Here is a 25906-nt window from a genome sequence, read left to right on the forward strand (position 1 = left end):
AGAGGAAGAGAGAACAGACTAGGGGGTGTCCAGAGCAATGTGGGAAGAAGCATCTGTGTGAGAATGAGTTGGGAAATGGGGATGGGATGAAGAGTCCTTGCCTGTGCAGCCCTTTATAATATATTTTGTGTGGGCACAAAATACACCTGAAGTTAGTAAAAAATCATAGTAAATTGATAAAACTTTATCTTCCAACGACCTTGGTTACCCTAAGAGAAATATTAAGAATTAACATGAAATAACGTCGTTACAGGTTCTCATGATATAGAATTAGAGACAATCTGATTTCATATTATTTCACGGGCAGATAGTAAGGACAGTATAAAGTTGTTTATAATTTTGCTTTTATATTTTTATTATTATTTTTTTAATATATATTTTATTGATTTTTTACAGAGAGGAAGGGAGAGGGATAGAGAGTTAGAAACATCGATGAGAGGTAAACATCGATCAGCTGCCTCCTGCACACCTCCTACTGGGGATGTGCCCGCAAGCAAGGTACATGCCCCTGACAGGAATCGAACCTGGGACCTTTCAGTTCCCAGGCCGATGCTCTATCCACTGAGCCAAACCGGTTAGGGCTATAATTATGTTTTTAAATTACTTCAGATTTTACATGCATGACTTTGAAAAACTTGTCTTTTTTGTTTTCAAGGTACAATATTAACACCACAATTACTTTACAGGTAGACAGATAAGTTTGCAGCAGCAGCTTATTCAAGTGATGGACCACATTTGTAACTTAGTTGATGCTATTCCTGATGATGAACTGAAAACTTTGGATTGTGGGAACGATCTGCTTCAGCAGCGAAACTTAAGGTACCGTGATTTTTCTCCTTCTGGAGTATATCTGGCTGCATTGCCATCACTTTATCAGAAACGTACAGGGCAAAATGGTTAGCATTCTGAATAGATATTTTAAATTTATTTACTTTTCAAACTTTTCCTTTAGTATTTTTTAAAAAATATATTTTATTGATTTTTTACAGAGAGGACGGGAGAGGGATAGAGAATTAGAAACATCGATCAGCTGCCTCCTGCACACTCCCCACTGGGGATGTGCCTGCAACCAAGGTACATGCCCTTGACCGGAATCGAACCTAGGACCCTTGAGTCCGCTGGCCAATGTTCTATCCACTGAGCCGAACCGGTTAGGGCTTCCTTTAGTATTTTATCCAAATTTTTGAAATTGGAAAAAAGAGAATGTATTTTGCCACAACTTGGGATGAGAACTAAAGATATACTTGTGTGGCCTACTGTGGCAGACTACTCACACTTACTATGGTGTTGTGTGTTTTCTCTTCAGAAGGAAACTCCTGGCCGAAGCAGATTTTAACCCAAGTGATGCCAGTGTCCTTGGCTCAATGTGGAGGTGCAGGCCCGATGCCCTTGGTAACCCCATGGAGGACATGGCATCTGTTTCCTTGCCATATCCATTTTCAAGGGGCGATTCCTGCCCTACAGGGAGTTCTGATGAGTTACATTTTCCGCCCATTCCCTCAAATTCCATTTCTTCTGGGGGATGTTTGGTGACTCCCCCAGGAAAGACAGGGTTCTCGGTCACCAAGAAGAACCTCTTTGAAAGACCATTATTCAATTCCCATTTACAGAAGTCCTTTGTGAGTAGCAACTGGGCTGAAACACCAAGAACAGAAAAAAGAAATGAAAGCTCTCATTTTCCAGGAAGTGTTCTTACAAGCACTGCTGTGAAAGATCAGAATAAACATACTGTTTCAACAGATGACTTAGAAAGGGAAATCCAGGCCTCCTGTGAGATTGATAATTTTGACATAGATGACTTAGATGATGATGATGAGTGGGAAAATATAATGCATGGCTTAGCAACGAACAAGTCTTCCACAGCTGCCTATCCACCTATTAAGGAAGGTCGGCCCGTTAAATCTGTATCAGAAAGAATTTCTCCAACCAAGACAAACTGCCTCCCTGTGACACCTTCTGCTCAAAATAAAAACTTCTCGGGGTCAATGCAAAAATGTAAGTGTATATTTTAGAATTCTGACTTGATGAGAACTGATCAACTTATCAAGTAGAGAAATGTTTATGTCTCAAAATATTAAAATACAGGGCAGTTGAAGACAGATTTCAAGTCACAATTCTTTTGTTGTTGTTATTTATTATTTTTTTAAATCTTTAATGTTGAAAGTATTACATATGTCCCCTTCCCCCACCCCATTGACTCCCTCCAGCCCTCCCCGCCCCCGTCCCTAGGCCTCCACCACCCTGATGTCTGTGTCCATGAGTTATGCATCTGTGCATAAAGGTCTTCGGTTGATTACCTTCCACCCACACCCTCCCCGTCTTCCCTTTGAGATTCCGCCCTCTGTTCCATGCTTCCATGTCTCTGGATCCACTCAGTTCATCAGTTTATTTTGTTAATTGGATTCCACACATGAGTGAGATCATGTGATACTTGTCTTTCTCTGACTGACTTATTTCACTTAGCGTGATACCCTCCAGGTCTCTCCATGCCATTTCAAAGGGTAAGAGATTCTTCTTTTTTACTCCTGCATAGTATTCCATGGTATAAACATACCACAGCTTTTTTATCCACTTATCTACGGATGGGCTTTTTCCAGATCTCAGCTGTTGTAAATTGTGGAAAGTTACATTTCTTAAATCAATCAAATTATTTCTTTTGGCCTAGACTCCTTTTAATTCATTCAGTAAATTTTTTTTTTTAAATATATTTTATTGATTTTTTACAGAGAGGAAGGGAGAGAGATAGAGAGCTAGAAACATCGATGAGAGAGAAACATCCATCAGCTGCCTCCCTCACATCTCCCACTGGGGATGTGCCCGCAACCCAGGTACATGCCCTTGACCGGAATCGAACCCGGGACCCTTCAGTCCGTAGGCCGACGCTCTATCCACTGAGCCAAACCGGTTTCGGCCATTCAGTAAATATTTATTGAGTGCCCACTATGTGCATGTTCTGCTCTAGGTTCTGGTAATGGATAAATGATGAATAGTTCCTGCCCTCTTGGAGTTCACAGTTCAGTGAGGGAAGTTTTTGGAGGAATGAAATTAGCCACTGTAAAGGCTGCAGAGAAAAGCCAAAATTAATTTTAAAACCTTACATCAATCCTATAAAGTTATCACAAAGTGTTGTTTTTTTTAACTCAAGTGTAGATGTACAACGTTCTGTAAAGTACAGCCCTCTCTATTTTTGTTATTGATGACTTAATACCACGGAGGTTGTTCTTATAGTTACACTGTTGACCTTTAAATAACCTTTAATGGATTTATTTTTGTATGCTGTTAGAATGTGTCATACTTGACGTTCGCAATTATCTTGAGATAGTTGAGCGTTGGGGTTGGAGTAACTGCCAAAGCTGGCGTGGGCTCTAAGTCTCTGTGTTGAACCAAAGTTGCGACAGCAAAGATGGAGAGCAGGGGGCAGAAGTGAGTGACATTGTGGAAGGAGAATCAGGAAGCTGAGATGACTGAGTTTTCTGACTGGGTGACTGGGAAATATGACACCATTAACAGAAATAGGGGAGTCAGGAGATAGGCAGATTGGGAGAAAAGCTGAGGAGGGCTATTTCAAGACTTGTTGAGCTTACAGTTTTGGTAAGTCATTTAGGCAGAAATGTCTTGCAGACAACTGTAGATGCACGTAGGACTGGAACGTAGGAGTAGATCAGTCAGTTCTTTTTTTTGGTTTGTTTTTTAAAATATATCTTATTGATTTTTTTTTTTTACAGAGAGGAAGGGAGAGGGATAGAGAGTTAGAAACATCGATCAGCTGCCTCCTGCACACTCCCCACTGGGTATATGCCTGCAACCAAGGTACATGCCCTTGACCGGAATCGAACCTGGGACCCTTGAGTCCGCAGGCCGACGCTCTATCCACTGAGCCAAACCGGTCAGGGCGGGTCAGTCAGTTCTTAGAGAGATCTGTGCCTTCTGTGCACACAGGTGATGCTGAAGATCACAGGACTAGGAAAATTCCAAAAAAGAGCATCTAAGGAGCCCAGCCCCAAGTGTCTGAAAGACTCCAACTTTCAGGGGCAGGTGGAGGAAGTGGAACCAAGAAAGGGAATTTAAATCCACAGATGTCTCGAAGGGCAGTCAAAAGAGAAGAGGAAAGAGGAAATAGAGTAGTGGTATATTGTAGAAAAATCAAGGAAAGACCTGAATTTGGCCCTTAGGAAGTCTTTGGTGGCCTTGACACTTGTATGGAAGGAAATTCGGTACATGGTTAAAGAAGGAATTTGCTGTAGGGAAAGGCATGTCAGTGATTATGCAGGGCAAAGAGTAAACGCTGAAACTGACTTGTGACATTAATGCACTGCTTTTTCTGAACATTGATTATTTTCTTAGACCAGTCGACGCAAAATTTACCATCCAGAAATCTGAATCACGAGCATTTCCAACGTCTTAATTTTCCTCATACAAAAGAAATGATGAAGATTTTTCATAAAAAATTTGGTCTCCATCATTTTCGAACTAATCAGCTCGAGGCGATCAATGCTGCACTGCTTGGTGAAGACTGTTTTATCTTAATGCCCACTGGTATGTATTTTTAGATATGAGTTGGCAGGAATCCATTGGCAGATGTGAAATGAAAGCCCTTTAATAGAAATAAAAAGAGCACCGACAGTATTTCTATCATTTATGGGCCTCTAACCCTCCCATGCCATAGTAAGAAAGTGTATTACCTCATACCCTCTGTTCTAGTTGTTGACATGTTAACATTTATAGCCCTTTAAGATTTTCAACTCAAAGCTGGTTGTGTTGAACTGATATAGAATTTCTCTTTGGGGATTTTTCTTTTCCTAGTCTAAATTAGTCTGGAACATGAATAAAAATGTAGGACTGGAATAGAGACGTGACCATTTCTGGCAGTTTATTTGTGACAGTCTAGTGATCTATGGTGGTTAAAACCATCAGCCCTGGATTGGTGGCCTGGGCTCAAAGCGCAGCCCTGCCGTTTCTTAGCAGAGTGACCTTGAGCAAGGCACTTCATTCCTTGGACCCCACATGTGCAGTGGGGATAATAATAAAGAACCTGCCTCACAGAGTGTTACGAGAATTAAATGAAAAGCATTTAGCGTAGTTCTTCCTTGGCCTGTTTTGAAGAGATCCAGGACTTTTCATTGTGCTATAAACGTTTATAACAGCTGTTCAATGATTTATAGTCATCCAAGTCAGACTATTAAATAAGCAGTTAGCATAAGAACCAGGGGGAGTTTGGAGTTTCAGTGCTTGCACATGTAATCTTCCCTGGGCCGTCTCCTCTCCTTGTTGTGACCTTAAGCAGTTAGTAATTGCCATCATTGTTTAATCGTATTATCTGGCTATCTGAAATTTTTTCAAACTGATTTTAAAATTTAGGTGATGTTCGATTAATAATCATTTCCTGTTTCATTAACTTGTTTACTCTGTGCTCTGTGTCCACTCCAAGTTGGTACTCCAAAACTAAAGCAGGAAAGGGCCCTGGGTCGTCCACTGGTTTGGGGGGGCTTCCCATGGTCCTTCGGGGTTTTGAGGGGGTGTTTTTGTTGTTATTGTTAATCCTCACCCAAGGATATTTTTTTTCATTTTTTTTTTTTTTTTATAGAGAATGGAAGGGAGAGAAACATATCGGTTGGTTGCCTCCTGCACACACCCCGACTGGGACCACAATCGAACCTGCAACCTAGGCATGTGCCCTGACTAGGAATCGAACACTCAATCCTTCAGTGTAAGGCCCAACACTCTAACCATTAAGCAACACTGGCCAGGGCTTGAGAGGGTGTTTTTATGTGTCCTTCCACTCCAATTTAACCTCTTGGTATTGTGTGTGTGTGTGTGTGTGTGTGTGTGTGTAGTTTATTTTCGACAAAATTTGTAAGCTACTGATCTAGTACATGTTGGACATGATAAAGTTGAGGCGTGATAAGGTTGAATGGCATGTCTAAGTCACATAACCTATTAAGTGGTAGAACTGAAACTAGAACTCAGCTTCCTGGTCTTGTCATGACATTTACACATAAATACCAAAGAGAAATTTACTTACTGCACATGCAGAAAAGATGGACTGTTTTGTTTAAAAAAAAAAAAAAATCGAAGTCCTAGAAACTGCCTAGCACAAATTTCTATTATTAGTGGGCTGATGAAGTTGAAAATTAGGGATTAATCATTTCAGTTACCATTAAATGTGTACTGATTGTCTTGCCATGTTGAATTAGAGTTACATGTAGAGAGATCCCACCCCACCCCACCCTTTGATCTCAAAAGAAATTTCTTTCTCTTCATCCTCTGTTAATGCACACAAATATAGTTCTACCCTTTACTTCAAAGGAAGATTGGGAATATTACCCTATGGATAAGAGTACAGGGAGTATTCGTACTAGTGGTTTAACAAAAGCGATTCTAGAAGTGCCCTCTGGATCATCAAAGAAATACTAAAGCATGTTAACTGTGGGTTTTAGTGTTGTATATTTTATCACATTTTAACTCTTTAAAATGAAATATTATATGAAACTAGTGGCCTGGTGCGTGAAATTCGTGCGGAGGGCAGGGTGTCCCTCAGCTCGGCCTGCACCCTCTCCAATCTGGGACCCCTCAGGGGATGTCCGACTGCTGGGCCTAATCTGGCAGTCAGACATCCCTCTCGCAATCCGGGACCACTGGCTCCTAACCACTCGCCTGCCTGCCTGATTGCCCCTAACCACTCTGTCTGTCAGCCTGCTTGCCCCCAACAGCTCCCCCCGCCCTGCCAGCCTTCTTGTCCCGAACTGCCCCCCTTGTCGGCCTGATCACCCCCAATTGCCCTCCCCTCCTGGCCTGATCACTCTAACCGCCTCTGCCTGGGCCCCGCCACCATGGCTTTGTTTGGAAGGTCTCCCAGTCTAATTAGCATATTACCCTTTTATTAGTATAGATAATTATTTTAATCCTAGAATCATAACTAGAGTGCCTCTTATACTGCATTTGGATTTCCCAAGTAGACTTCTAAAGCAATTCTATTGCATTTAAGCTTTCCGCCCTGATTCTTGCTTTTGCTGTCATATGTACCTACATGAGATGTCCTGAAAGATAATCTTTACACATTAAAATTGTCTAAGTATTTTACCAAAACCGGTTTGGCTCAGTGGATAGAGCGTCGGCCTGCGGACTGAAAGGTCCCGGGTTCGATTCCGGTCAAGGGCATGTACCTGGGTGCCCCCGTGGGAGATGTGCAGGAGGCAGCTGGTCGATGTTTCTCTCCCATCGATGTTTCTAACTATCTATCTCTCTCCCTTCCTCTCTGTAAAAAATCAATAAAATATATTTAAAAAAAATAAAATTGTCTAAGTATTTTGACTCATTTGAATATGGCAAATTGTGGCACCATAGGGAATATCACTTGGTATTCTGTTAATTAATTATCTTAAATATTGTGTGTGGTTTACTTCGTAACTTTTGCCTTCATGCTCTCAAGATAAGACCTGACAGGTATTTCTTTGTCATTTCTCTTTCAGGAGGTGGTAAAAGTCTGTGTTACCAGCTCCCTGCCTGTGTTTCTCCTGGGGTCACGATTGTCATTTCTCCTTTGAGGTCACTTATCGTAGATCAAGTCCAAAAGCTGACTTCATTGGATGTAAGTTAAAAACAAAATTCTACCAATTACAATAAAAATGCTCATAAAAATATAACTTAAAAATAATTATATTTTAGTACTCTGGGCTGCCTTTTTATTTAATAGTTTGTGAATTATAAGAATGAAGTGCAGCTATTACATTAAATTGTACATTTAAGCTCAAGTCTGAAAACTCTCATACAGATAACCTTCCATCTGATTTTATTCTAGGAGAATGTATTTTAGTAAGAACTTTTAACTTGTACTTTGCTGATATAAAAAATTTTTTATTTAATATGAAAGGAGGTTTTTTTTATTACTGCCAGATCAGCATAGTTCTTATCTTACTTCCTTAACGTCTTAAAATGCATACACATGCATGTACCCACACGTGTGTCCTTTTTTCTCCTGGCTGAGATTACAATGGTATATGGATTCATTCTACTAAATCCTGCATATTGATCAAACAATTATTTTCAGGGTTATAAGCCACTACCTTTTTCTTTTTTTTTTTTTTTATGTTGGATTTCTTTTTTTTTTTCTTTTTTTTTTTCAGAGAGGAAGGGAGAGGGAGAAAGAGAGATGGAAACATCAATGATGAGAATCATTGATCAGTTGCCTCCTGTACTGGGGATCGAGCCAGCAACCCGGGCATGTGCCCTTGACCAGAATTGAACCTTGGACCCTTCAGTCTGAAGGCTGACGCTCTATCCACTAAGCCAAACAGGCTAGGGCGCCACTACCTTTTTCAACAAGACCGCTGGTTTGATTCTTCTTCCAAAGAATGTCTTAGTGCAGTGATGATAGCCTTTGTTAAGTCAGTCCTGATGTTATGGCCCTTGCATCACTGTTACCCATTAAAACCCTGAATACACATTTACCTAAAAAAGAATGTAACTATACATTAGGACTATACTTTTGGATGCTGAATTCATATTTATATTACTTACAAACATGAAAAGCAAAGGAAGTAAAGGAAAACGAAAAAAGAAAAAGAATTAATGAGAAGAATATTTTAAATTGTAGTTAGTAAGGGTTTTTAAAAAATGTACTATGTGCTTATTGTTATTTTTATTACATTGAGATTATCTTTCCTCTGATAGGTTTGACATGTAACTTGTAAAATATTTATAAAAGCTAAGGATAAATATAAGCTTAAATCAGATTAATGTGTAAAATTTACATTGTTTACTACTTTAATACTTAGATTCCAGCTACATATCTGACAGGTGATAAGACCGACTCAGAAGCTACCAGTATTTACCTCCAGTTATCAAAAAAAGACCCAATTATAAAACTTCTGTATGTTACTCCAGAGAAGGTTTGTATTTTATCATTATTTTAAAAAATGACATTAGAGCTGTGTTAGTGAGACAATTCAGTTCTCCCTCTTGAGTATGGAAAACCCAGCCTTTCCCTCCTCTGTTCCTCTCCTTTATTCCTCACATAGAATACTTCCTTCTGCTCATGCAGTGTCTGGAGGTTTTTCCCTTACACCAAGCAATTCTTGTGACACCGGCCGATTGTCCTATAATTTAACTCAATTCTGACATTGCCTACCTAGAGATAGTGTCAGGTCCCACAGGTTAAGGGCTCAGTCCAACACGATTGTTTCCATTCAGGTCACCCATAACTTCTCTGATTTGGCTATAAATCAGAAGTTCTTATGACTCCCTTCTCAGTTCCCATTAATTTGCTATAGCAGCCCGTAGAACTCAGGGCAGTGCTTAAGTTCACCAGTTTACTAAAGGACATGATAAAGATACAGACGAACAGCCAGATGAAGAAAAATGCTGGGTGAGGTCTGGGGAGGTCCAGAGCACAGGAGCTTCTGTCCTCATGCAGTTGGGGGTGTCACCCTCCTGGTGTGGTTGTGTTTGCCAACCCGGAAACTCTGAGTCCCATGCTTTGGGGATTTGATTTAGGCTCCCCCATGCAGGCACGATCAATTATTAAATCTATTTCTAGCCCCTCTCCTCCTGTCTGGAGGATGCGGGGTGGTGCTGCAAATTCCAAGGTTCTAATCATGGCTTGGTCTGGTGGTGACCAGCCCCTACCCAGGATCCCCCCAAACTCAACTCTGGAGTAAAAAGATGCTCCTAGCGCTCTTATCACTTAGGAAATTGCAAGGATTTCAGGAGCTCTCTGCCAGACACTGGGGTGGAGACCAATATATTTTTTCTGTTATCTCCTAAAAGCTCACTAGAATACATTCATTTTTCAATTTTGACATATTTCTGGTATATAGTATAGTGCAAGAATTGCTGTATGACTTTCACCCAGAAACTCCAAATGTTAACTTTTACTGTTATTGCTTTATCATTCTATTTTTTTTAATATTTGAAAGTAAGTTGTAGACTTATATCCTTTTAACCTTAAATACTTCGCCATGCATTTCATAAAAACAAGGAATTCTCTTGCATAACAGTGTAATGATCAAAATCAGAAAGTTTTCATTGATACAACACTATTATTTAGTCTATGAACTTCAATTTCACTAGTTGTCCTAATAATGTCCATTATAGCAAAAGAAATTCCTAGAATATGCATTTAGTTGTCATGTCTCTTTAAATAATTTGTCTTTGATGATTTTGACAATTTTTTAAAAATATATTTTTATTAATTTCAGAGAGGAAGGGAGAAGGAAAGAGAGAGAGATAGAAACATCAATGGTAAGAGAGAATCATTGATTGGCTGCCTCCTGCACACTCTCCACTAGGAATCGAGCCAGCAACCCGGGCATGTGCCCTTGACCAGAACCGAACCTGGGACCCTTTAGTCTGCAGATTGATGCTCTATCCACTGAGCCAAACCGGCTAGGGCAGTTTTGATACTTTTGAAGAGTGAAGGCCAGTTATTTTGAGAACTGTCCCTCAATTTAAGTTTATCTTATGTTTCCTAGTGATTAGATTCAAGTTATTCATCTTGGCAGGCACATCAGAAGTGGTGATAAGTTCTCAGTGCGTCCTATCAGGAGGCATTTGATGTCAGTTTATTCTGTTATTGGTGATGTTAGTTAACCTAGTCACCTAGGTAAGGTGGTGTCTGCCAGACTTCTTCACTGTAAAATTACTTTTTTCTCTTTCTTTGTCATAAATGTAAGTTTTTTTGGGTATTTTCTGCCTTTGTAATAGTAGATAATTGTTGTGGGATATTCTAAAACTGTGTAAATATCCTGTTATTCATCAGACTTTTACCTAATAGTTTTATCATCCATCGATGATTCCCCTTTAGTTATTACTATAGTGGCTGCCAAATGATGATTTTTCTAATTAGTCGGCATTTTACTATAACAAATAGCTTTCCCTTTTACCTATATATTTACTTATACTAGTATGAAATTATGGAATTTTAACTTATATAGTAGGCTAGCATCTATTTTTGTTAGGCAATTTGATGTTCTAATTTGGCCAATGGGAGAGCTTCATCAAACTGGCCTCTGTGTCCTTTTGACATGCCTGTTAAGATGTGGGTGCCAGATGTGGTCGTTAATACGAGGATGTCATTGCTTCTAGGCCAGGGGTGGGCAAACTTTTTGACTCGAGGGCCACCATGGGTTCTTAAACTGGACCGGAGGGCCGGAACAAAAGCATGGATGGAGTGTTTGTGTGAACTAATATAAATTCAAAGTAAACATCATTACATAAAAGGGTACGTTCTTTTTTTTTTTTTTTTTTTTTAGTTTTATTCATTTCAAAAGGGCCAGATCCGGCCCGCGGGCCGTAGTTTGCCCACGGCTGTTCTAGGCCCTTTCATGGACAGAGCTATGAAATATATATATACATACATACATACAATATATGTGTGTGTGTGTGTGTATCCCCCTCCCCAAGTAACAAGCATGCAAGTAACGTATCCATAGCACTGTTCCCAGTGTAAACATGGCCCTCAGGTATGCTGAGGTCCAAAGTTTTAGAACCACTGACCTGATACATAACTGTTTGCTAAACATCCTAAAATGCCTCTGCTATTTTCTATCACTTCTGCTCATTCTCTTCATCTCCTATATAATAAAGAGCTAATATGCTAATTAGACCCAATGGCTGAACCACCTTCCAGAATGACCAGTGGGTGGGGCGGGGGGTGGAGGGCGGGGCCGCCGGGCAGCTGGGGCTGTGAAGGCCTACTCTGGCACGAATTTCGTGTATTGGGCCTCTTGTAATGGAATAAGAACCAGTTTTCTCTGAAGGCTTTAATGGAGCTTAAGTTGCAGTGGAACTTAAAGACAACAGAATCCTTGAGGTGATGTGATGTTTATAAATCTTTTTAAATGTCTAATTAATCCATTTCTGACCTAGGTCTGTGCAAGTAACAGGCTGATTTCTACCCTGGAGAATCTGTATGAGAGGAAGCTCTTGGCACGGTTTGTTATTGATGAAGCACATTGTGTCAGTCAGGTAAATACTATTTTTTATGTCTTGAAATATTGATAAATGTATACCACCAACAGTATAAATATTTTCAGAACTAAAGAGAGAAAAAACATTGGGTGAATTATTCTATTTCACTGAAGAATATTCTATTTCACTGAGGTGGTTCTGAATGTGGTGAGCAGTATTTGCTTTGTATAAACGAAAGATTCAAATGGTCTGAAAAGCGGGTTTTTCTCTCAACTAGTGGGGACATGATTTTCGTCAGGATTACAAAAGAATGAATATGCTTCGCCAGAAGTTTCCCTCTGTTCCAGTGATGGCTCTCACTGCCACAGCTAATCCCAGGGTGCAGAAGGACATCCTCACTCAGCTGAAGATCCTCAGGCCTCAGGTGTAAGTTGTTGAAAGTCATGCATTTCGAACCCTGGGGCAGTGGTTCTCAGTTTGCTACACATTATAATAATCTACGGAGCTTTGAAAATCCCAGTGCCCAGGTTGTGCCTGATGCCAATTAGCTCAGAATTTGGGGGCTGGAAATCAGTGGGTTTTTAAAAATCCCCAAGTGAACCATCCTTTTCTTGGGGTGATGTTACTGTCCAATTAGCGTGTAGTGAGGGCAGTACTGCTAACGCCTTTAAAAAGAAAATCCCCTGGTGATTACAATATATAGCAAAATTTGGGAACCAGGGCCCTAAGGGCTTTTCTTCGCTTACTGAAATGAAAACTTTCTCTCGTTACCTATTTTGTAAGTTGGGATAAAGTGCATGCTGTTCCTGTTAGCCCTGGGATCGTCCCAGTAATAAATTAGCTTTTATTTACTTGATTTTGGCTCCCATACATCCTAGAATATACATCATGCAATGAACCAATGACCCTGTTTTGTCCTTTTTCTCTGGAGTCCCAATGACACCCAGAATGCTGAAAATAGTCCAGAAACTAGGTATAACAGCTTTTTTTACTTTGTTTCCATCTCAACAGCAAAGGGCTTCTTATTGGCACCAAATCCATAATTATTCAGTAATAAAAACCACAACAGTAAAATGCCCCGCATATATAGGGTGTACTGGATTAGTTTGTATCTCTGCATGAGTTTGTAGACACAAGCTCATTCTCTGATAGGTTCATTCACTCAGCAAATAATTACTTAACAGCTATTGTGTACCAAGGTTACAATATTTCTTCCTTCCAATTTGTTAATGGGTGTTTGAGTTTGAGGAAAGCCTGAAGGAATGACTAATATATTGGGGTGATTTTTTTTTTTTAAGTACACCTTTTGTTCATTTGGAAATAAAGAGAATAAGTTGGCTCTATAAATATGGTAAAAACAATAGCAGCATCTCTCAGTGGGTTATAAGAAGAACTGGAAGTGCCACATGAAGGATATGAGGGGTCATGAGATTAAGGAAGCTACAAAGACCTTTGCAGATTAAACGGGCGTGCTGTTTGTTTTTGTTAATCCGCACCCGTGGATACATTGATTTTTAAAGGGAGTGGAAGAGAGAGAGAGACATCAAATTGGCTGGGATCGGGCCTGCAACCAACGTATATACCCTTAACTGGGAATTGAACCTGGACCCTTTGGTCCTTGGGCTGATGCTCTAAGCACTGACGCTCTAACGGCCAGGGCTAAACTGGCGTTCTTGAGTGCAGGAATTTCCAAGTACTCAGTTTTATGTGTGTGATCTCACTTGCAGAGGGGAGTTAGTATAAAATTGGGGAGAAGTATATTTTGCTTCCATAATTGATAAACATTACATGATAGTTAAGGTGTCATACTTTAGGTTTTAGTGAATAACCTACATATTAGAAATTTGCTTCTACAAGTACTACATTGGTCTGTGAAAGCTTTTTCTTTTTTTAGATAGGCAATATTTTTAGTTTTTTCCCCCTCAATTTATGCCAGAAGCAATTTACTGTTCTGTTTTGTTTTTTTTTTAATTAAATCTTTATTGTTCAGATTACATTTGTTCCCCCCCCCCCCCCATAATTTCCCTCCTTCCAGTTCCCGCCCCACCCTCCGACCTCACTCCCCACCCACTGTCCTCATCCATAGGTGCACGATTTTTGTCCAGTCTCTTCCCGCATCTCCCATTCCCCTTTCCCCCTCAAGAATAGTCAGTCCATTCCCTTTCTATGTCCCTGATTCATTATAATCACCAGTTCATTCTGTACATCAGATTATTTATTCACTTGATTCTTAGATTCACTTGTTGATAGATGCATGTTTGTTGTTCACTATTTGTATCTTTACCTTTTTCTTCTTCCTCTTCTTAAAGGATACCTTTCAGCATTTCGTATAATACTGGTTTAGTGGTGATGAACTCCTTTAGCTTTTCCTTGTCTGTGAAGCTCTTTATCTGGCCTTCACTTCTGAATGATAGCTTTGCTGGATAAAGTAATCTTGGTTGTAGGTTCTTGGTATTCATCACTTTGAATATTTCTTGCCATTCCCTTCTGGCCTGCAAAGTTTCTGTTGAGAAATCAGCTGACAGTCGTATGGGTATTCCCTTGTAGGTAGTTGACTTTCTTTCTCTTGCTGCTTTTAAGATTCTCTCTTTGTCTTTTGCTCTTGGCATTTTAATTATGATGTGTCTTGGTGTGGTCCTCTTTGGATTCCTTTTGTTTGGGGTTCTCTGCGCTTCTAGGACCTCTAAGTCCATTTCTTTCACCAGGTAGGGGAAGTTTTCTGCCATTATTTCTTCAAATAGGTTTTCAATATCTTGCTGTCTCTCATCTTCTGGCACCCCTATAATTCGGATATTGGTACGCTTGAAGCTGTCCCAGAGGCTCCTTACACTATCTTCACACTTTCGGATTCTTTTTTCATTTTGCTTTTCCGGTTGGGTGTTTTTTGCTTCTTCGCATTTCAATTCTTTGGCTTGATTCTTGCACTCCTCTGGTCTGCTATTGGGTATAACATTCTTTATTTCAGTCCGTGTATGCTTAATTTCTAGTTTCTTTATCGTAGCATCGAGGGTCTCATTAGTTTTCGTGAGGCTCTGCTCAAGTTTATTGCAAGCCCTCAAAATTGCGTTTTTTAGCTCCATATCCTCCATTTCTGTCATGTTTTTTTGTCTCCGCATCTTTTATGCTTTCTTGGTGCACCCCCTTGTGGTCTTTGTGCGCAGTGTTGTTCTAGTTAAGCCTTAATTGTTGTAGTTAATACTAGAGGGATTTGACCACTAGGCCGACTGGCCGTGAGAATCAGCTGTGTGGAAAACTTCTGTCCTCTGGGGAGGTGCTAATCTAGCCTTTGCCTGAGGCGATCCGGCAAATGGCTCTGCGCAGGGCTTGGGCGGGGCGGGCTCAACAGGGCGGGCGGGGGGGGGGGGGGGCAGTTATGGCTGCTCTCAGTCCGTCCCCAGAGGCTCTGCCTCTCTGTCCCAGCAACCGCTGCCAACCTCGGAGGGACCGTAGCGAGACAGTCCCGCTTCTCCCGTTTGAGTCTGGGTCCCTAGAGACTCGCCAGGATCTGGAGCCCAGAGTCTGCGACTCCCTCCTGATTGAAAACGACAACCGCGCCCTCAGCCACCAGCCCGCTTTGCACGCGCACCCCCGTACCTTTAAATTTTCCACACTGCGCCTCCTCTGAGCCTCCTAATGCTGTTGTCTTTGCTTCTAGTTGAAGAGTCTCTCCTCAGCCAGCCTTCCTGTGGTTCTGGTTGATGTCCGTTCCGTCTTTTAGTTGTATTTTTGAAGTGGTTGTTTGCGGCAGCAGTCTCCGGTATTTACCTATGCCGCCATCTTCTATTCTCAATTTACTGTTCTTTTTGATCAGTAATATTTTCCAGATGCCTGACAGTTAAATCATATAAGTTCAGTTCAATTAGCCTTTTCTAATATATATATATATATATATATATATATATATATATATATATATATTAGAATCATTGATCGGCTGCCTCCTGCACGCCCCTACTGGGGATCAAGCCTGCAACCCAGGCATGTGTCCTGACGGGAAGTCAAACTGTGACCTCCTGGTTCTTAGGTCGACCCTCAACCACTGAGCCACACTGGCTGGGCTCAGTTCACCTTTCGAATAACTTTTTGTTAGTATAGAATTTGTCATTTTGCTTGAGTAAACATTGCACAAATATAGTTAGAAGCAGACACCTTTAATATCTTTTCCTAGTGGTGTGAGGAGATCTCCTTGCAAAAGCAATAGATTATACATTTCCTGAGTCTAGCATGTGGTGCCCGGTGCATAATTGGCACTTGTTAAGAATGAATAAATGAAACATATGGAGGAATTTGGGTAAATGTGGGTAAAATGTGAAAATTTGGGCAAGTCTGTTGACTCTTTAATATATTTGGTACTTCTATATTTGGGAAGGTTTAAATTTCTTAGTGGAAGTACAAAATTTTAATGAACACTTTCTGATACATTTTTTCCTGCTCTTCTTTTCTGCCAGTAAGCCCTTTGTTTGCATTCAATTTGCCCAACTGCTGATGTGCCATGACCCTGAAGAAGGCAGTTATCCAAAGGTTTGGAGCCATGGCCCCCATGCTCCTCTCGTTATGCTCATCTATGATGTTATTCTTCCTCCTTGGGAAATACAAGGATGGATAATAAACTTTCCCTTTCCCTTAGCTTAGGACCGAGAAATACGAACTGAGGAAGAGACAGACATATGGACAGTTAATACAACAATAATAATGTAATAATACAACAGCAATAACAGCTAACACTTTTACACATCTAGCCTTTACAGTGCGCACGGCACTATTGTTGGCATTTTGTGTATTAACTCATCCACACAAAAGTCTTGTGAAGTAGATCCTCCCATTTTTCTCACTTTATGGATGAGGAAACAGGCACAGCAATTAAACAACTTGAACAAGGTCACATACCTAGCGAGCGCTAGAGTAAGAACTTAAACCCAAACAATCTGTTTTTAGCACCCTTTAATTCTCTCCAAATTGCAGAATGAAGTCAGTGGTGATTAGAAGTGTAAATTATCGCTGCAGGAACTCAGAAAGCCAATATTAACTAGAACCAAAGTAACAACTACTAGTGAAGAGGGGTCAGACAGGGTTTTATAAAGGAAGTGGGTTTTGTAGGATGAGTGGTCTCTTAAAAATTTTAAACATCTTTATTGAGTTATAATGTCAATATCTAAAAATTCACCTCTTTAAAGTATATAATTCTGTGATTTTTAAAAATTTTTTATTTTTTTAGTTTATTCACAGGGTTGTGCGGTCCCACCACTATCTAATTTTAGAACATTTTTGTCTCCCTTAAAAGAAACTCCATACACATTAGCAGTTAATTGCCAGCATCCTCCACCTTCCCAGCTCTAGACAACTGCTTATCGGCTTTCTATCTCTAGATTTTTGCCTGTCCTGGACATTTCATTTAAATAGAATCATATACTTTGTTGCCTTTTATGAGTGCCCTTTTTCACTTACCATCATGTTTTCAGGGTTCATCCATGTTGTAGCATGTATCAGTACTCCATTCTTTCTTATTGACAATTGTCCCATTGTATGGATAATCTGCGTTTTATTTATTCGTCATGGGGTGAATATTTGAGTTGTTTCTATTTTTTGGCTAATAGGAATAATGCTATGAGCATTTGTGTACAAGTTGTCATGTGGACATGTGTTTTTATTTCTCTGGGACATAGATCTAGGGGAAGAATTGTTGGGCCATATGGTAACTCTACATTTGACCTTTTAAAGAACTGCCAGGTTGGTTTTCAAGGCATCTGCACCATTTCACATTACCTTCAGCCGTGGTGAGGGTGGCAGTTTTTCCACATCCACACCAACACTTTTACCGTATGTCTTTTTTACTGTATTCATCCTACTGGATGTGAAGTGGCAAGTGAGTGGCATTTTAACAGAAGAAAAGTGAGAATTCAGGGCTGGAGTTTTTGGTGTGAAAATACAGGTCAAGCCCTAGCTGGTTTGGCTCAGTGGATAGAGCGTCGGCCTGTGGACTGAAGGGTTCGAGGTTCGAATCCAGTCGAGGGCACATGCCCGGGTTGCAGGCTCGATCCCCAGGGAGGGTGTGCAGGTGGCAGCCGATCAATGATTCTCTCTCATCATTGATGTTTCTATCTCTCTCTCCCTCTCCCTTCCTCTCTGAAACCAATAAAAATATGTATTTAAAGAAAAAAAGTAAAAGAAAATACAGGTCAGGCCCAAGAAATGGTGAATAATCCATAGGATAAGTGGAGAAATAAAGAGAAGGGATAACCCTGGAAAGGTTGCTTGAGGCCAGATCATAGAGGGTCTTGCATATCGTACTGCTCAAGTATTGGATTTGTCTTATAAGCACATTCACCTGGGAGGTGGCTTGATTGGAGCTGTTTGGCTATTATGTTTTGGCTTTTTTGGTTAAAATGTTTTCCTCACCCTGGCAGTGGATAGAAGATGGGGTGGAGGGACAGTTTAGAGGCAGGACAGCCCTTTAGGAACCCTAGTGCAGCCATTTAAGAGAGAGATGATGATAGTGGCAACAGTAGAAAAGGAAGGTGAGGACAGAGTCAAGAGATAAAACAGTGGAATCAACAAGACTGGCAACTGATGGGGTAAGAAATATGGACATAGTGAAAGTTTATACCAGTTTCTGGTGCAGGTGGCTAGTTTCATTGATGATACTTGGAAATGGAACTAGCAGGAGGGTAGAAGATTAGAAGGAATGGATAAGGAATTTAATTTTAGATCTTGGAGTCTTCATACTTTCTTTGGACATGTGCCTCCTAAAAGAATTTTGAAAAGTTGTACCACTTGTACATTTTTAACCTGACATCTGAAATTTTTCAACATGAATTTAAATAAAGAAAATGTGGTCTATTTTAACATTTTAAAACAAAATTGTTACCTAAACTTTTAAAATGTATTCCGTAGAATATTAATATATGAGAGCAGTTATGTACCTACATCATCCACTTGCAAAACACATTAAAATTTTTTTACCTCTTTAACAGATACTTTACATTTTTCCTTTTTCTCTTTGAGCACATATTTCTCTTTCAGTTTCCTATAGAATTTTATTCTAAGGCAATATATTTTTATGCATGAAGTCTCTTTTTTTAATATATTTTTATTGATTTCAGAGAGGAAAGGAGAGGGATAGAGAGCTAGAAACATCAATGATGAGAGAGAATCATTGATCGGCTGCCTCCTGCACGCCCCCTACTGGGGATTGAACCCTCCACCTGGGCATGTACCCTTGGCCGGAATCGAGCCCAGGACCCTTCGGTCCCCAGGCTGACACTCTATCCACTGAGCCAAACCAGCTAGGGCATGCATGAAGTCTTGTTGCTTATTGTATCATATTTATATGCAAAAAAAAAAAAAGTTTATATATTAAGAATTGTTTTTAAGTTTCTTATACTGAAATTTTTTTCCAAATTGAATTACTATAATTATTAGTAGCACATAACTGATCAGAATAGCTTACAAATATGTATATATTTTAAAGTTTAATGTATTTTAATAGCAAACTTAGAGGAATAACACAGACCACATTTAAAACATGTGCTTGCCTGTAGGAAACTTAGAAAAGTAGAGTGAATGGATGGAATCTACTTTATCATAAAAATGCTACAAACACCATTTAGTTGCCATCAATAAGAAATTTACTTATTTTTTAAAAATCCAAATGTTGGCATTGTCCAGAAACATTTAACTAACAAAGTTGAACTGCTGAAACTTGTTCACTGAAACATTTTCACTTGCATGAATGCTTTATGTCCCAGCATTTACATTAAAAAAATTCACACACAAATGAAAATGGAAAAACTGCCAGTACCTGATTTCTGTCCCCTGTTTTCCGCTTGCAGTCATATACTTAGGTACCTTTCAACCCCATGGAAAGCAAATATCTAACGTTCAGAGCTACCGATAACAGGAAGAGGAGAATTAAAAAAAAAAAAATGAAATATTTCCCATCATAGTGGGTTCTTAAGCACATTGTCCACATTGCAGTGTGTTGGGTGGGTGTCTCTTGGCATAATTGTTACACGTTTGGCATGGATAGGTTGGTGTCTTCAAAAAGGCCAACCAGATAGGCCTCCTGCCTCCTGTGAAGCACCAAATCGCTACATGCTGGAAGCGCACATCTGTTTTGAAGTCCTGAGCAATTTCTCACACCAGACGCTGAAGGGGAAGTTTGCGAATCAGAAGTTCAGTGGGCTTCCGATAAGGTCTAATTTCACGGAGTGCCACAGTACCAGGCCTGTAACGATAAGGTTTCTTTGCCCCTCCCCTCGAGGGCACACTCTTGCTAGTGGCTTTGGTAGCCAGTTGCTTCCATAGTACATTACCACAGCTTGATTTGTGGGCAGTCCGCTTTGTGAGAGCCATGGTATAGAGAACTCCTTACTTAACCCCCTTCTCCTCGGACTGGAGCCCTAGTGCTAGAGGCTGGCTGCCATTTATGATGGCAGCGTGGCGATGGCTGTGAGCACAGTTCAAATATATTTTTAAAATTTCTTAAGCATAAATTTTGATTGAGAATGTATAACTTTAAATAAAGATAGGACTTTTCCCCCTCCCAATTAGTTCATATACCTATGGATGAATTCAGTTGGCTCAAATCTATAATAATAAAAGGATAATATGCTAATTAGACCAGATGGCCGAACAACCTTCTGGATGACATTCCAGACGACCTTCTGGACAAAGCCGGGGCTGCGAGGGCCCTGGGGCGAGGCAGCAGCCGCCTCAGCCCTCGGAGCCCCTTGCACGAATTTTGTGCATTGGGCCTCTAGTTTATTTATATAATTGATTTCAGAGAGGAAGGAGGAGTGAGAGAGAGAGAGAGAAACATCAATGATGAGAGAGGATCATTGATTGGCTGCCTCCTACAAGTCCCACACTGAGGACTGAACCCACAACCTGGGCTTGTACTCTGGCAGGGAACTGAACCTCCTAGTTCATAGGTCGATGCTCAACTGCTGAGCCATGCTGGCCGGGTGGCTTAAATTTCTTTTATAAATGTAAGCATTGAGAAACATTGCTTGCAAAAACGTGGATGGGAATGGAAAGCATTTTATTGTAGTAATAACACTCAATTATTTGAATTCCTTCTGACACATATGCCAAGATTACATAATGATCTGTCATAAAAAATTATTTTTAATGATATTTCAACCGACAACTCAATTAAGTCCTCCAAATTTTGTTGAAAGCAAAGATTTATAAACCATGTGACTGGCAAAAATAAGTCAGATCATTAGTTACTCACTTTACTTTTTCTGGGAAATATACCCTAAAAAATGCCTTACCAAGACTTACCCAAAGACTATTAAATATTGTTGCTGTTTCACATAAATGAACCTTATATCCAATATATTCTGAAGACCTTTCCTAATGTATTTTTGACATATTTTTTTATTCTGTGATATGCTTTTAAATTAGTTTTGTCAAAACTTTATGGCTACTGATTAGCTCTTTCAAATAATGGGAAATGACTACCATGTAACCTAATTAGCAAATCCAGTTTTCATTGCCAAACCAATCAGCCGCATGAGACTTACTTTCTTATATATAAAAAAAGAAAATTTTGACTGTTTATAATTCACATAAACTAGTACATATCCTCATGACAAGTATTTCAGTTCCAAAAGCAACACGAGCTGAGCATAAATTGATTCCATTTCCTAACACATCACTTAAAATCACATGAGTTTGACACCCTGGACCCGATAATGTTTTTTATTTTAATGGCAACCACTCCCTTAGTGAAATACAATGAAATCCAAACTTCTTTTCTTTAAATCATATCTTTATTAAGATATAATGGACACACCATAAAATTCACCCATTTAAAGGTTAGAATTTAGTTGGGTTTTTTGAATTTTCACGGAATTGTTCAACCATCCCCCAAATCTAAGTTTAGAACATTTTCATCATACAAAGAAGAAACCTCGGTCTTTTAAGCAGTCACTCCCCATCACTCAGCACAATGTTTTCAAGGGACTTCCATGTTGTAGCCTGTATCGGTACTTCATTCATTTTTATGGCTGAATAATCTTCCATTTTGGGGGCATTCCACATTTCAGTTACCCATTTATCATTTGATGAGAATTGCCTCTAATTACAATATCTGGTAATTCCAAACATACTGCTTTCCAGCAGGCCGAGTCAGATTTGTTCTATGTAATAAAACCAGAGAGACTTATCTTTTTTTCATTTTAACAAATTGTGGGAATGCTGCTTTTAGTTAGCGGCCCATCTGCTGGATTTTAGCAGTCTATTTGCTGTAGAGATACTTGTTTTGGTTTTAATTGGATTTGAGATCTACAGCTTTCTGTCCTAATATGATGTCATTTTCTTATTTTTAGTAAAAGTAGTCTGTTTGACTAAATTAGTAAACATTTCTCAATTATGCCACAAATAAAAATTTCAGATTTTATGCCAAATGTTTGTAATATATCAGCTTTATTGAGATATAATGCACATACCATACAGTTCACCTATTTAAAGTGTATCATTCAGTGGTTTTTAGTAGAACTGTGCAGCCATCACCACAATCAATTTTAGAATGTTTTCCTCACCCTGCGAAAGCACCCATATCCATTAGTAGTCAATCCCACTTTCCCTCACACCCCCTAGCAGCCCGAGGCAACCACCAATCTACCTTCTGTCTTTAGATTTGCCTGTTCTGGATCTCTCTATATATGCAAGTGTAATATGCAAATCGACTGGATGGCAGAACAACCAGTGGCAGTGACGTACACTGACCACCAGGGGGTCTGCCCCCAGCCTGGGAACCGGGGGTGGGTGGCGGCAGAAAGTTTATTGCGGGAGAATATTCCATTGTTATGGGTATATCACATTTTATTTATTCATTGGTCAACATTGGGATTGTTTACCTTTTTTGTCTATTAAGAGTAATGCTGTCGCCCTAACCGGTTTGGCTCAGTGGATAGAGCGTCGGCCTGCGGACTGAGGGGTCCCAGGTTCGATTCCGGTCAGGGGCATGTACCATGGCTGCGGGCACATCCCCAGTGGGGGGTGTGCAGGAGGCAGCTGATCGATGTTTCTCACCCATCGATGTTTCTGACTCTCTATCCCTCTCCCTTCCTCTCTGTAAAAAATCAATAAAATATATTTAAAAAAAAAAAAAAAAAAGAGTAATGCTGTTATGAGCATTCACATACAGGTTCTTATGCAGCCCTGTGTTTTCCTGACTCTTGGATATAGGCCGAGGAATGGAATCGTTGGGTTGTGTGCTAACTCTGTTTTTTACCTTTTGAGAACCGCCAGGCTGTTTTCCAAAGTGCCTGCCCATTTTACATTCCCACCAGCATTGCTACTGTCTTTCTTTTTTGACTCAGATTTTTAAAAATATGTTTTTATTGATTTCAGAGAGAGGAAGGGAGAAGAGAGGCAGAAACATCAATGATGAGAGAGAATCATTGATTGGCTGCCTCCTGCTACTGGGCATCGAGCCTTCAACCTGGCGTGTGCTCTGACCAGGAATCGAACCAACGACCTCTTGGTTCCTGGGTTGACACTCAACCACCGAGCCATACTGACCAGGCTTTTTTTTAATGCATGAAACATTGTTCTAATATTAAAGTGTGGTGTAAAACGTAGGAAAAGGCAATGAGGCCATTCTTTTTTATTAAAATACGTTTTTATTGATTTTTAGAGAGAGAGGAAGGGAGAGGGGGAGAGAGAAACATTGATGAAAGAGGTACATTGATTGGCTGCCTACACGGCCCCCACTGGGGATTGAGCCAGCAACCTGGCATGTGCCCTAACCGGGATTCAAACCAGTGACTTTCTGGTGCATGGGATGACGCTCAAACCACTAAGCCATACTGGCCAAGCCTGAGCAATTTTTTTTTAATGCCAGAATTTTATCAGGACTGCAGTTCCTTTTGCTGTGGCAGTGATTGTAAGTAATGAACTGAGAACAATCAAAATAGTCCTTGAATATATCAGACTTTTATCTGCCCCCTTCTTCGCCACAATCTGCTTGCTACACATGCTTCTGCCATTTCAAGCACTAAAAGAAAGCTCTGAGTGTCTTGTACAAGTGATATAAGAGGGCTGGTTTTGACTCAGAGTAGTGCATTCTCTGACAGTTTTCAGGGATGAAGGAAGAAGCATGGTCATACAGTAAAAATCATCTTCACTCCCACCACCTTCCTCTGTATCTGAAACCAGAACATTCCAATAGAGGCTGAAATGCCTCATTCCTGATGTCAGACCCTGCCCTTAACAGAAATATGTAAAACACTTAACAAACACGAAGCTTCACCAGCGGTTTCAGTTTCTTTGACTAAAGAAAGTTTTACCTATACCCACACTAGACTTTTTTTTTTTTTATGTCCTGGAGTTTTTTGCATCTGGAAGAGTGCAGGATAGTAAAGTTCAGAATGAGTCAAAAGTAGGGTTCGGCCGAAACCGGTTTGGCTCAGTGGATAGAGCGTCGGCCTACGGACTGAAAGGTCCCAGGTTCGATTCCGGTCAAGGGCATGTACCTGGGTTGCGGGCACATCCCCAGTAGGAGGTGTGCAGGAGGCGGCTGATCGATGTTTCTCTCTCATCGATGTTTCTAACTCTCTATCTCTCTCCCTTCCTCTCTGTAAAAAATCAATAAAATATATATTTTTTTTAAAAGTAGGGTTCATTTGTTTGTTTTTAGAAAGTGGGAGGACAATTGTGAAAGGGAAAAAATGGGGCAGGAGAAACCAGCAGGATGCCTAGACTGTAGGTGCATTCTCAGATCAGTCTTTTAGCAAAAGTTACATGTGAAAATGGAGAATGGAGGACCTGGAAATTGATTCCTTTAAAATTGTCTTTGCTCTTGTGCTTTGAGAAAGTCTTTGTGACCCCCTGGAGGGCATGCATGCCCAGTTTTAGACCACCTATGTGAAAAGAAGTTGGATTGTGGGCTGGAAATCTGAAAAGAGGTCTAAGCTGGAGGCAAAAGTTGGGACTTGGAATGGTAAAGGGTGTCCCAAAATTCACGCAAGATTTGAATTTTGCGTGAGCATTAACAACCACAACAACAAAAAATAAAAGCCTAATTTTACTTGGTTTATTGAATCAGATTCTAATATCTGTTGCCCTTTGATTTCAATCCCTTCAATTTGATAAGCATTACCAAGTACCAGTGATGGCCCAGGAGCAGGGGCAGTGAAGACCATGGCTTTGCGTATGTGCCAGCAAAGCCGTGGAGGCCATTTACCCGATGTGCTATTCCATACATAACCCTATACTGTATACTTTATGAATCAATAAAAAAATTGACAATTTTTAATTATAAACCTGTGTTTTCTATCAAAATTAACTTCTTGCGTGAATTTTGGGACACCCTTTATTTGGATGCAGTTTAAAGAAAGTGTGGTCCCTGAAGAAGATGATGTAGGGCAGCCGGGGGCAAACTACGGCCCACGGGCCAGATCCAGGCCCATTTGAAATGAATAAAACTAAAAAAAAAAAAAAAAGACCGTACCCTTTTATGTAATGATGTTAACTTTGAATTTATATTAGTTCACACAAACACTCCATCCATGCTTTTGTTCCGGCCCTCCGGTCCAGTTTAAGAACCCATTGTGGCCCTCGAGTCAAAAAGTTTGCCCACCCCTGATGTAGGGGAAGAGAGAAGAGCCTAGCATTGTTGGGGTAATTGTCACTTAGGGAGTGAGCAAAGGAAGAAAAGATGGAGGTGGGGAGATCAGAGAGGTGAAGGGAATGTAAAACTGTGAGAGCTAATGGGTTTTCAGCAAGGATAGCCAATGTGGCGTGACTGGGAGGTCAGAGAGGATTTGGTCTGAGAAACCAAATGTAGGTGAAGGTTACTACTGCCTCCTGCGTGGCCTTCTTACCTGTACAGCAGTCCCTTCAGGAGTGTGGCTGCCCTCCACAGCAAAGCATTCTTTAGTCCTAAATCTAAACACATTTATCCTACCAGTGGCAACAAAACCTGGACCCAGCTAGCTTGGATTTAGATACAAAAACAGAGCCAGTGGTTGCCTCCCTCTGATCTCCA

At 40.3% G+C, this 25906-nt stretch overlaps 1 protein-coding gene and 1 non-coding gene across 2 annotated transcripts in view; both read left to right on the forward strand.

The window, feature by feature from the left end:
- The window catches only part of BLM (BLM RecQ like helicase), an 80675-nt gene that overhangs the window by 19793 nt on the left and 34976 nt on the right, over positions 1 to 25906 (forward strand). Inside the window, exons 6-12 of the mRNA XM_070400528.1 lie at positions 687 to 819; positions 1307 to 1995; positions 4345 to 4536; positions 7470 to 7588; positions 8775 to 8888; positions 11866 to 11964; positions 12185 to 12333. Of these exons, the coding sequence (XP_070256629.1) occupies positions 687 to 819; positions 1307 to 1995; positions 4345 to 4536; positions 7470 to 7588; positions 8775 to 8888; positions 11866 to 11964; positions 12185 to 12333 (1495 nt within the window). The remainder of the gene's footprint in view (positions 1 to 686; positions 820 to 1306; positions 1996 to 4344; positions 4537 to 7469; positions 7589 to 8774; positions 8889 to 11865; positions 11965 to 12184; positions 12334 to 25906) is intronic.
- LOC138998712 (U4atac minor spliceosomal RNA) lies at positions 12507 to 12625 on the forward strand. The gene has a single exon (XR_011469218.1). It is a non-coding gene; the product is annotated as a U4atac minor spliceosomal RNA (small nuclear RNA).

Source organism: Myotis yumanensis, unplaced genomic scaffold, assembly GCF_028538775.1.
Source record: "Myotis yumanensis isolate MYYU_CA2020_CCGP unplaced genomic scaffold, mMyoYum1.0.hap1 SCAF_20, whole genome shotgun sequence".
Classification (NCBI taxonomy): Eukaryota; Metazoa; Chordata; class Mammalia; order Chiroptera; family Vespertilionidae; genus Myotis; species Myotis yumanensis.